This window comes from Filicampus tigris, chromosome 8 (assembly GCF_054856515.1).
Source record: "Filicampus tigris isolate MCC_2025a chromosome 8, RoL_Ftig_1.0, whole genome shotgun sequence".
NCBI classification, from domain to species: domain Eukaryota; kingdom Metazoa; phylum Chordata; class Actinopteri; order Syngnathiformes; family Syngnathidae; genus Filicampus; species Filicampus tigris.
Genome location: NC_141224.1, coordinates 8549472 through 8563018, shown reverse-complemented (window position 1 = coordinate 8563018; position 13547 = coordinate 8549472). Strand labels below are relative to the sequence as shown.

The 13547-nt window shown below is 40.4% G+C and overlaps 1 protein-coding gene across 14 annotated transcripts in view; it reads left to right on the top strand.

Annotated features, from left to right (window-relative positions):
* Positions 1-13547, top strand: part of znf385d (zinc finger protein 385D) — a 107491-nt gene that overhangs the window by 51523 nt on the left and 42421 nt on the right. For 3 of the 14 annotated variants that reach the window (XM_086039215.1, XM_086039212.1, XM_086039213.1), the window contains exon 1: positions 1093-1342. The exons of the other annotated variants lie outside the window; for them this stretch is intronic. Coding sequence is in view for 1 of the 3 variants with exons in the window: in XM_086039212.1 (XP_085895338.1) it covers positions 1321-1342 (22 nt within the window). In the remaining 2 variants the exon portion in view is untranslated. Of the gene's footprint in view, positions 1-1092; positions 1343-13547 lie in introns of those variants that run through there. 14 annotated transcript variants of the gene reach the window in all.

Here is a 13547-nt window from a genome sequence, read left to right as displayed (position 1 = left end):
TAAGTCGTTTGAACCCCACTATATCATGGATTTTCAAGCAATAGTTTTTCATGCGTTTTTATAGCATACAGTAGGGATGTTCGATACTACTTTTTTCCAGATCGATACTAGTACGAGTATTCACTGTTTGAGTACCCACCGATACTGATACCTCTAGTACTTTTGATATTAAAAATTGCATTTAACACAACGACGAAAAAAATTGTGAACAAAGACCTTTCTTTCTGATGCAGACGATGATTCGCCGATGCCGCAGTATAGCACCAACTCCTGCCGAGGAGGACTTACTTGATGTCGGATATTTATCTTGCCTTAAGTAATGGTGGTTCGTATCGGCACACTCCATGAGTACCCAATACCGTCAGTACTTGTGCATTCCTAGGATACAGGTTAGTCCAAATTTGTTGTAGCGCCTTCAGTGTAGTATGGGCGCTAAGGGCCCCTTTAAGTGCGCTTAGTGACTATTTTCATAAGTTTATATGTGTTCAAACAGAATGGGAGGGGTAAATTTATATTTTTAAAAAGTGCCTTATTCAACTATTTTTTATACTTCCCCCGTGGCCGTTTGCATTATGATGGATATTTATCCTGTCAGGGATGGTCTTGGAACGTCACCCCGCCAATCCTTGGGGGTTCACTGTATACATTTAAACCCGTACTGGACAATTTAGGAATCTCTTAATTGCGTTTTTGCGCATTTATGTATTGTGCATTGGAATGCAGGAGAAAATCCATGGGGATCCTTTGTACTCATCTACCACTTTGCATATCAAGTTTATTACTGTTATGAGATCACAATTTGGCACCGAGTGTGCAGAATAAGACCACACAGAAAAAACCGAGAGAGGAGTCGGGGAAGTAAAGATACGTCTGATGAACAAAAAAAAAAAACAAAAAAAAAAAAAAAACGGAAGCCAAGGAGCAGTGAGATGAAATAAAAGGTGAGTGAGCGCGAGAGGCTTGGTTGACACATAAAACAAAGATGAGAGACCTCCTGGGAGAGGAGAGGCTGGAAAATGTAGATAGACACTTTGGAGAGAGAGAGGGAAGAGGAGGAGGAAGAGGAGGAGGAGACGAGCGAGGCCGGGGGAATGCAGGGCGAGATAGAGAGAGAGAGTGAGAGAGAGAGAGAGAGAGAGAGAGAGAGAGAGAGAGATAGAGAGAGAGAGGGAGGAAGAAACAGATCCTCGTGCAGTTTGCAGACCGAGCATTGACGCCGGAGTGAACACACGCGTACACGCACACACGCGCGCGCCCGAGGAGTGTATGACCATGCTGCACACACACACACGCTGACACGGAGTTAAGCGTGAAGGAGCTATGGAGGGAAGCATCTTTTTCGGTGAGTCCCATTTTGCTGTCTTTTGGGGATATGTCACACACACACTGCACACACACACACGTTTCGGATGAAAGTGAATGCAGAGTGTGTCGTGCTCAATCTGGCAGGTGGTCCTCTTGAGTTTCCATTGATTGTAATCCCCCAAACCCCCCCCCCCAAAAAACAAAAAAACTGAGGAAAGAAAGAGACGTAGGAGCTCTGCATGGACTATAAACAGTGACAGCAAGGGGAAGCGCGGGTCCGATTCGTGGCAGGCGAGGGTGACCTTGTTCATGGACGTAATCCCGCGGATTAAAGGCATCTGTTGTTGGAGAGGAAGAGAGGAAGGAAGGATTGATGATGTTGGATGTGGTGGAGAAAGTCCCATTGAATCGACACGAAATCAGGGTACTGTTTTTTGGACGGAACTAACTTTTAAGTGCTACTTGGAAAAAAAGAAAAAAAAGCAATGTTTCTTATTAATTGACTTTTTTTTTGCATTTTTGCCACAAAATTACATTTGTAAAACCATAAACATATCGTTGTGGCACTTTTATTATTATTATTGATATCATTTTATTTTTGTATTTAAGGACATCATTGTTTTTATTGTTTGTAAACAGTAAATACAACCGCATTACACTAAAATTAAATGCAATAACATTTTACTTTCCCCCCCTTTTTACCGGAGACGAATGTTTTTCAAAAGTAACTAAAAATAAAATCTAACATTGAAATTATGTTACATTATCCTTACTGTTTTGGGCATGAAAAGCACAGTTTTTTTTTAAGTGAGATACAATGTAATAAAAGTAATACTTTTATTTTAATTTAAGTTATTATTTATGATTTTAAATTTGTATAATTTTTTTTCTTTACTGCATATCACCCATCCGTTCTCTGTACCACTTATCCTCAGGGTCTGTGGTGAGCTCGAGTTTATCCCAGTGACTTTGGGCGGGAGGCGGAATACACCCTGAACTGGTCACCAACCAATTACAGGGCATTCTTGCCTATTATTTATTTATTTATTTATTTTCCAGAAGAGCACATTCATCAATGGTATTTAACTCATTCAGTGCCAAGGACATATCAATATGACTTGAAGATTGAGATCTAAGATCTCTCTCTCTCTCTCTCTCTCTCTCTCTCTCTCTCTCTCTCTCTCTCTCTCTGTCTATATATATATATATATATATATATATATATATATATATACGTGTGTATATGTATTGTGAATGTGTGTGCATGTAAAGACGCTTAATTTTTACTACTTTATGTATTCATTCCTCATTTTAAACGGAAATGGCCTTTACACTTTGTCTTCCTTTCACCCAGTAGGCGAGCATCTGCATGAATTTTGCAATATAATGCACTACACTTAGGAAGAAATGTTGTTTTGTAATCCCACTGGGGGTCAGTTGAATAATAACATTTGTGTTTTTCAAGTGGCTGTAATGAAAAGAAAATGCCGTAACCCATGTCCAATTTGCAGGAAAAATATTGCGGCTTGGCGGTTTCGCCTCACACGCCTACGGGAGAGTTTGAACAGCATGCAGAGATAGGGATGGAAAACAAGTCCTGTGTTTCAACATCATATTGTAGTTTGTCCTTGTTATACGATATACATTCATACCCGTTGCTTCTCCTCCTTCAAGTCTTTTGTACACTGTAAGGTCAATTAAGTGTAACTGGGCTGTGTTTGAACCCAAAACAAGAGCGTCAATCTCTATACTTCTGCCAAGTATGTACCGAGCAAACAAGCCCAGTTTTTTTTTTCTTTTTGCAGAGTTACTCCTAAATTTAACAAGTTGTTTTGTCTTCATACCACAGCATCATAAAAGTGGCCTTGAACCATAGGAGAACATTCATATTTAATAGCCTGATGTTAGGCATATCATTTTTCGTTTTTTTTCGATATACATATATCTGTACATACTGTACATATATACATATACGTATATGTATATATGTACAGTATATACATGGGAAAAAATTATCGTGACAATGCTGAGGGACAAGCATTTACAATGATCCCATTGAGCATCAAACATATTCTACAGGAGACTGATGGAAGCTAAATGATAATGCTGAGAGACAAGCATTCCCAGTAATTGGGAATTCTGAGAGACAACCATTCACAACAATGGTATTTAGCCTAAAATTACATCATGATAATGTTGACATACAAAGTACCCTGTACATGCATTCATGATCAAAAGTATTGCATGAATGCTGAGAGGTGAACATTCACAATACTTTTGAATGCTGAGAGACAACCAGCCACACAGATAGTACTTGGCCTGAGAAGGCTGAGAGACAATCATTCACTGAGTGTCAAATGTATTCAATGAATGCTGAGTGATGAGCGTTCACGGTGTATCAAAGTGCTGAGAGACAACCGTTCACACAATTTGTATTTTGCCTCAAAATTCTATTGTGAGAATGTTGAGAGACAAGCAGTCAAGCTAATGCCGTTGAGTGTAGGACATGCTGAGAGTTGAACATTCACACCGATTGGAAATGCCGAGAGACAAGAATTCACATGAATTGTGAATGCTGATCGGCAACCATTTGCACAAATTGTATTTTGCTTCTAACGTGTATTGTGAGAACGCTAAGAGACAATCATTCTTGCTTATTAATGCCTTGAGTGTCAAACGAGTTCTGTTAATGCTGAGAGATGAGCCTCCATGCTGACTGGTGATGTTGGGAGGCGATCATTCACACTGTGAAAAGAGTATTCACATCAATTGAAAAATGTATTGAAAGAATTCTGAGAGACAATCATTCGCACTAATACCATAGAGTGTCAGACGTACTCTGTGAATACCGAGAGACAAGAATTCATGCTGACTGGCATTGCTGAGAGATAAGCATTCACATTACTTGGGACGAGTCCCACAAATAGTACTTTGCCTTCAAAACGTAAGTTCATACTGCGGAGAGACAAGCATTGTCACAAATTGTGCATGCTGAAAGCGAGTATTCGCACTACAGTAATGTTAACTGGTGTTTTCGCAGCGTGTCCACGTTTGTCCGCAGACGAGAAAGGACGCGACGGATCAATCTTTTTAACTTATCTGCAATCAAAGCAGAGTGAAACAAGCGCACTTAAAAAAAGAAAACGCAGCCTTTTATGCATCCTGAGTGCTTGAGCGCCGAATCGAAAACGACGACTCTTCAATTATTCATACAACAGTTTGTCCCGCGGTTTTAAGATGAACATCAGCTTTGAAATGCCTTTTAAAAAAATGTGATCATAAACATGAGAAGTGTGGCAAGAAGAGGTTACGGACAACTTGCAATAATCTTTTCTGTCTCTCTCGCTTTCACTAGCGCTCTCACTCCAAAGGGCCCGGAGGGAATGGCTTTGCGGTCGCTGTGAACGTCTTCTTGGTTAACCTCAGATTACAGGGAGCGCGTGGAGTGACTGTCGGAGGCCGCCGCGTTTATTAGCCAGATGCTCACGGTAGATGGCAGGATGCTAACGCCAGGACCAAGCGCAGACCAGATGACTGTGTGTGTGTGTGCGTGTGTGTTGGGGTGGATCTTTTTGTTCTTTTCTTTTCCCTTTTGGAACACGTTAAAATTAGATGCATGCACACAAAGTAATTACAGTGACTCACCGTTATTGTCCCAGGCACACCTGCCTTAGGTCATCTGCAACGTTGGGAATCGTACCGTGTAAAAAACTTTTTAAAAATAGTTTCATCCTTCCGACACTTTAAATAAAACACACTTTTTGAAGTATTCCATAGTGCCTGTTCTCATTCTCTCATTGTCAAGTAATGGGCCATGAGGGATGCAATAAATAAAAGGATGAGCTCAGGCGTGTATTAGTCGGGAGTGAAAAAAAATGTAGGTGCACACTAACTACTTACGTGGCTGACCGCGCTATTCTGCAACAAAGCATCACGCTGTTAACAAAACAGGCTTACTCAAATGTATCTAACAAAACTATTTTTACTGGTTCTTGTATAAACAAAACAATCCAGACTTTTTGTCTTGAGGCTCCATAATGCTGCACTGCTCCTGCAGAGTGAGGGAAGAGGCGGAGATTACAACACTTGGCAGACATTTCAGGTGTTCAAGGGAGTTGTATAGATTGTGTAGTTGTATAGTTGAATAGATTTGTTCGCATGCTATTTTCAACTCTCTAAGTTGTGAAAATGGGGGATAAATCCAAAATATGAATTTGTGAAGAAATATGAAATTGACCGTATTTAGACATACAGTCCCCTCCAAAAGAAATATATATATATATATATATATATATATATATATATATATATATATATATATATATATATATATATATATATTTGGACTAGAGCTTAGTTGAGGACCTACTCTGCCTCTTCTTCTTGCTGTTACCTACGCTGCATCACTTCCAGTAGACCTCAGTGCTGCCCCGCATGTTGTGGCACAACATAGACGATACACAATATGTGCGCAACTCTAAATTCAGACTTGCCTGTAAAGAAACATTTTTAAAAAATATCGTCTTGTGGGGGCGCAAATGATGACCCTAATATTTTGAATCCGTCATAAATATGTACTTCAGCACAGTGGATCTGTTCTTTCGAGTGGGCATTTTAACGAGGTGGCCTCAAGCATTACATGGTCAGACGGAGTGAGTTCATTGGCCGTCCTCTACCTTACCCTTCAACATTCACTTATCTGGGCTCAGAGCTGTGTCGAGAGCCAATAATAAAAAATAAAAAAAAATGTCTGGAGGACGGCGACTGCCATTAATAATGAATCACCTCGCGGCGCTCTCTCGCTCTCTTTTCGTGTCTTGGACTGGAGATGGACGAGAGAGGCTCAGAGAGTCCGGCGGTCTGGGCGCCACCGCTTTTTTCCCTCTCGGCAAATAGGAGAAATCCAATTATGATGAATCCAATTTTGATAGTTATTCCAATGTGATTACACTCCCAATGCAAGTGAGCTGACTCAAATGATTGGCCTTTTGAGGCGCACCGCCATACCCAAAAACTCACCAATTCTTGCAAGTGCGTGTATTTTGGTGTAAATGTATGTATATTAGGGGTGCAGAACGCAGCCACCGGTAACTCACTCACTGACAAGTTATTTTAAAAAAATCAGCCCCCAACACCAGTTTAACCAATCAAAATGAAATTGGGTGACAAAAGGGCCCCCGAAAAAGTCTTGATGACCCATTCCTGAAATTGAACAGGAAGTTAGTCTGCCATTGTTGTTTAACACAGCCATTTTTACCAGCGACGTTTGTTTATCATTCTGCAAATTCCTGTATATTTAGGAAAAAAAAAAAAAATCCTGACACCAGTTTCACCGAATGATGCTAAGTTATGTAAATTCGGTAGAATCAAAGATTGTGAAATTGAGCAGCAAGATGGCCAATTTGTTTTGAATCTGCCAGTTTTGGGTGTCAGAGTGCGACAGTCATTTTGAGGATTCTTGAAATGTGACCAAAAAAAATTGTACCTGACACCAGTTTCAATGATTGACATTAAATTGGGTGGACGTGTCTATCATAATGGGACGCATGAAAAATTTCAAAGTACCTCGCCCAAAGTTGAACAGGAAGTCAGCCATTTTGTTTAGAAGCAGGCATTTTGGCACAATTCCTGGGCTTGTATACTTTTTGCGGAACTCAACTGAACTGAACAATTTGCCCAAATGAGCGCCAATCCAACACTAGACAGACAGGTGACGCTAAATTATTTTGCCTGATTCTTTTACAACCCACCTTACCTCTTACTAGTGGACGTCATAACTTGTCTCCATTTTCTAAAAAGAAAACTATCAGAGTACAAATGTTCATGTTGCACTTTCTTGAATGAAAATATTGAAGCTTTTATGTAAGCATAAAACCTTTGTTCGTGGCTAACCGTGATTTTTGGCGTACCGTTGCACCCCTAGTGTTCTCCGGTCTCGGTCTGCTTGTTCTGTGCGCACCGGGGTTGGAATGACAGCGTTCATACGTGACCAAACAAACCGCACTAGCCCCAGGCTTTGTTGTCAGCGAGTTATGTTTGTGTATTTTTTGGCATTATTTTTGCGTCCCTAGCGTCTCCATCCACGCTGTAGCAGTTTGGCTGTTTACCATCTGGACTGTGGCCCGGCATAAAAATAAGATGCTATTATAATTTATGTGGACAAATATTTGCAGTCACATTTAGTCGTCGCCGTGTCAACAGGAGAAAGCACACGCGCAAGCTTCTCTCTATGTTTTGTTTGTCGGTGCCTCGTTTGCCTTCAACAATTATTATGCTGAAGAGCAATAACATATGCATTTGACATTAATATTCAGACACTTTTTTGACCTTATAAAACTTCCACATTGCTTATTATGATTCAAAATATTCAGCTCTTCACGACAGCTGGGCAGATAGTTTTTTTGCATCCCCAAGTTCCCACTTTTCCCACATCTCCACATTTTTTAAAAGAATTATTGAAATGGAATAGTGAATAACTGAATACCTTTGGAACAGTTTTGACATTCCATTTTTTCCCCACGTTTTCAGTATTCCACATTTTCACACTGAAATGTACAATAAGGAATGTTTTAAATGCTTTGTATCACCCTTTCACGTTTCTCAACCAATTCAAACCATTCCAACATCGCAATGTTCAGCTCATTCAAAACATTTGCTTTCTATTTTCAGTTTACTGTGTTGCTACATGTTAGCACTCTTACACTCTTAGCATGTTAGCATTTGAGCAATTCATATTAGAAATAATACATACGTATAAGAAAATATGTCAAACGATTAATCACACAGATTTTTAGCAAATTCTCATTATACTATATTAGCACCACAGCATTTTCTCCAATCTTTCTCCAATCCATCTTTCAATCTCCGTTTGATACATTTCATTCATTCAATGCAATTCCAGTTCATAGCATTCACACTCCACTTTTAATTATTAGACACATTGGCGAGATAGTGGCTGTTTTGGGCCACCTGGACCTCCGGGGCTCCGTGCGAATACATTCGTCCCGCCCCACCTGAGTCCTGACAGTCCAAAAGTAGAACTCAAATATTTACACCTCCGGCAAAACGAGAGCACAAGAGAGGCAGTAGTTGTTGTCTTGAGTGTCTGCGTGGTGTGTGAGGACACAGCAGATATTTATCAAGCCTCATCCCCTGTGATGTAAATAAAGGCAGCGCACTAAAGGCCAGTCTGTTGAATGCAATACCAATGCACTCAATGTTAGCTCAAGCTGAACTTAATTACCTCCTCAAAGCACAAAAACAAGAAAGCAATGGTTTACCGAGGCAATTTTGCAGAGAAGAAAGGAGCCATTTTGTATTGGTCAGGACACATAAATGACTTATCGGGTTCTATTTTCGTAAGCGGGCGCACGTGCTCTCTGCGTAAAAACTGGTGCATCTTGATTTTTGTGCCGGGCTAGTTTATAGTGTTTGAGGATTTATGTTGGCTGTTGTGTCGAACCGAGGGCTTTTTCTTTTGCATATCTCCGGCCTAACTGACAATTCAGTGACAGAAAGTAGACTAGACCTTAGGCCAGCTGAATCCAAGTCTAAGTTGTGGCGCAGGCGCAGTGAATTTGGATTTTGATGGATTTGATCGAGGCGCAGGTAGGCAGATTCTGCGCTTCGCTGATACATTATACGTGTGTTGGATGTGATCGTATTTCATTCACACATAGACACGATCGATCAGGGTTGAAAACAGTCTCCAATCGCCCGCTTCACGGCAGTGACCTGTGATCACCCTGGTCAGCTTTACATCATCGGCAATTGCTTGCAGTTCCTTATAAACGTACTTTGCGTACGCTCCAGCGAGTCTATTTCTGCTTCCGGGATGTCAACGACTGTGCGTGCCTCATGTGCGCTGTATTTAAAGGGAATGAGTTGAGCCGCTTTCATTGGGCATAGAGTAAATCAGTTGTGTTCATTCCCACAACAGCACAGACACCCCTTTCAAATGTGCCCGTCTCCAAAAATGCCAACAGAAAAAAAAACTCCACCCATGCGCTCGAGTTGGACTTCATTTTGTACTCGACTTGCGTTGGGCACAAAAATAGAGCTCATTGTGTCAAAGAATTCCACTTCATTCACAGTTGGGTCTTTACCCTCCCTGCGCTATTATTGTTGTACTTCAAACAACTTTTTGCAAACGATGAATATAACTTGGATCTTTTATGTGGTGTGGTGGAATCCCCTTCCGCGCAGAAGGCATCCCGCCTCGGTTTCGGCTCTGTTGGGCGTAAAATTGCCGGGTGGGCCTCACCCCCCACATTCTGTGGTGTCTGTTGCGTTACCAACGTGTTACATCACCAAAGCGAAGGCTAAAAAAAAAAAAATGACATTAAATAATTAATTCATTTACCATCTGTGCTAGATAAACAAGTTTAGCGGCTATGTGGCTGCACTGAAAGCAGCGCTGCAGGCAGGCTCGGCTGGCTAGTGGAGAAACAGCAGCCATGCATGGAAGCATATGCTGCGCGAAAATCACTTCGGACCTTCTAGCATCGAGCGGAGACTTCACAGATGTGCGGATTGCCCATGATGCACTGGGGCACTAATAGCCCTAACCATCCCCCGCGTTTCCCCTCCTGCTATAGCCACAGATGCTCTTCGGGAGTGACCTGCTGACAATTAGGATGCGTCCTCTTCAGCCTCCATGGAGCACACCATGCCCATCATTTATAAATCGTCGCTGTCGGCCGGAATCCTCACATCCCCGAAATCAATACCTTTCAGGAAATTAAAATCATCTTGCGAGTTACTAAACATTGCATCATTCACGTTTGTATTGTGCCTTATAATACTATCATATACTGTTGCGGACAACATCAAGACAATAACACCCCATTATGCTGCCTTGTCATTGACTAAAATGGTGGGACACATAACCAACACGTTCACATCAAACTCTGTGCTCGCGCTGATCCCAGACCAGACAAAAATCCTTGAATAATTCACAAAAGCTAACCGCTGTGGTTACATCATCTCCCCCATACCCCTTCTCACGGTCGTCGAGCCACGAGTGATGCAATATCTACAACGATGAGCTGCCAAAGCGGCTTGATAGGCAAAAAAAAATGAATCTGCACGCATTTAACTTTCATGGCTCATCCGTGCAGCGAAGCATTACAGCGATCCAAACAAAACAAGCTTACTCAAATCAAATGTATCCAACCTAACTATTTTCACTTGTTATTGTCAAAATAAATCAATAAATAAATGAAAATAAATCCAGAATTACAATCTAGAAGTGACAAAGTGATGCACGGCTCTCGCAGTGAGGAAAGCTAAGTTGTTCTCAAGCAACTTTCAACACTTTAAGCTGGTTAATGAGGTGTACAAATATTAGACAACGTGGACAGACACATGCAATGGATTTGTGAGAACTTTGTAATTTGCCACATTTAGACGTCCCACAGTCTTTCGGGTGGCAAAAGATGATGGCACCACTACTACTTGTCGTAAACAAACCTTTGATATCATTTAATCAAGGCAGTTGCCATTAAGAAAACACGATAAACTGAATCAATGGTGATTTTTTTTCTTCTTCTTTTCCATCCAGTCTGAAAGTGTAATATGTCGGTCGAAAAAAAGATGTGTGAGATTAAGTACTTGGAAGGGACACCCAACGGCGTCGGGACGCAAAATTCAGACATAGCTAGCTTGATCATCAAGGGACTGGCTAATTAATTCAGGAGGTAGCAATAAATGAAATGGCATTACCTTGCTCCTTCGAGATGTAGCCTAAAGGCCGGCATACTAGCATAAAGTGAAAATGAGTCTAGCCCAGAATTGAGTGGTTCTTGTGGAGGCTGTTGCTGTTTGACTTACAATCTGTTAGGCTAGGGTTGATGGTTGACCTCTCTGAAAACTAACCAAGAAAGCTTTAATCGCTTGATCGTGACTTTTCTGTTGCTCGGATTAATGGCAGAGAAGTGCTCTTTTGACACTGAAATGGATTGAACGCATTTGCGCTGCCTAAACGAGAACTGACATTACCTAGCTGTTAAATTCTTCAAAGGCAACCCAACCAAACCTTTTAAACGTGATACCTGTGCTAAAACTTCTGCAAATGATGGAGGTTTGGTTGCCAGTCTGTCCTTTTATAAGTGGCAGTTTTCTCATCTTCTCTGATTTTTCCTCCTCACCCATAGGTTCATCTGGATTTTTATGTACAGTATATGTAAAGAGCTAAAGAACGCGAAATATATGTTAGTATATTAGTTGGAGAATCTAAATTGACGAGGAGTTGTATCTCGACTTCACATACTTTATTTAGGGCTTTTGTCTAGGATGTCATCTGATTTGGATTTTTGCGTTTTAACTTGGAGCCACAGTGATAAAAGTGACATATGTCTTTGATGTTCCTTTCTAAGTGCTTTTTTTTTTTACAGTCGCTATTGTCCATTTGTATCATAGTGCTGTATATTTGTTGCACATTAAATTGATTATAGCTGACTGGCTTAGTGCTTGGACATGTTGCCAGTGGTGACCGTTGATGAGATTTAAGAGTTCCATTAAACATGGCTGAGAGTCATTATAGCTGGAATGTACCATTTTGTGTCTGGACATGTTGGCTAAGGTCACTGCTGTGCTGTCATGTTATCTCCTCACAGCTGCAGAAAAACAACCTCATCAACAATCTTCTTTTTTTATTGCTATTCAATAAGCGAACATTATCCCTTTGGAAGTTGGATTAGATTGAACGGGATTTCCTTGTAAAAGTGACGTAATAATAGTAGAGTTATTATTTTAGTATAGAATCGTAATTAGAGTAAATTGTGGCGTATCATATTGTACCGTAAATATTCTGAACTGCATCAAAATTGTATTGGAGTGAGTATCACGTCAAAATTGTTGTGAATGGTATCGTATCACATCTTAATTGGAGTGAATTTTATTGTATTGTATCACATTGTTAATGGAGTCTATGGTCATGATTATTCATACTCACACTTTACTACAAAACGGGCACTTAAAACAAAGGAGAATCAAACAATGTATAGTTCAACACCAAAATATTCAAACAAACCATTTCATTTCATTGAACAAAAGTCAGCTAGCTTAATACTCACATAAGAAACGCCACAGACGCGGCTAATCAAAATTAGCATTGCTGTTGCAGTAATTTTAAACTTTCAAACAACTGCTACTTTGCACTTTACGTGGTATAGCAACACATATAAACATACAAACACAATACTCTCAATTCTCTACAATTATTACAATGATTACTAGTTAAGAATCTCTGCTGCCCCACCGCTGCCTGGCATGTTGCGAGACAACAAATCTCTAACTCTATGCTGTCAAAACCTAACCTAAAAAAAACCAAAAAAAACCATTCGCCTCAAATCACGGTGGCTTTTTGTTGTTATGGAAAGTCACGTGGCGACCTACCACATTTCACCAACGCGTAAGTATGAAATATGTGCTTTCAACTCTGTCAAGTCGTCCCGCCGCAGACGACTCAAACGGAATCCTCACATGGGCGTGTGGCATGCTTGAAGCCTGACATGGAACATGGCACCAAACATGGCTTTTTATTGTTTATTGGAAGCGTGGCGCGCAGGGACGAGCCTCCTCATGAGTCACCGTTTGCGGCCTCCTGGCAGCAGATGGCGACGCTGTCACTCTTTGGCATCTTCTCTTCCTGCTTACATCGTTTCCATTTTTTTTTTTTTAAACCACATTTGCTTTATTTTTATATGCTTTTTATTGCTCCCTTCATTTGCGGTTGTGCTTTAGTTTCACTGGAGACACTAAATTGTATTTTTTCGAAAAATGTTAGATTAGGTTTGTTGAGGACTATTATGGCTATTTTGTTGTTGTATGTAAAGTGCTTTGTTACAGCTGTAGCTGTTGTGAAATGCGCTATATAAATACAATTTTATTGTATTGTATCGCAAACAACTCAGCTAGTTTCCAAAAGCTGTAGGACCGAGCAAAAAGAGGAGCAGGCTTGGATTATGGTGAGTGAGGCAGTTAGTAGCAGCATAGTAGAGCTAAATAAACATACGGTACAATTAGAATAAACTATTTTACATACAATGCTTCACAAAGATAATGTGACTTATAGTACGTTGTGCATTACGGTCCAAAAATACGGTACATTTCATCTTGATACAATAGAATTTACAGTATTCAGTTATTAAACAAAAATGAAATAATTTTCTGAGATTTGTTGCCTTGGATAAAATGTAAACTTTTTTGTCACATAGAAACAGAAGTGAAAAGTAGCACAC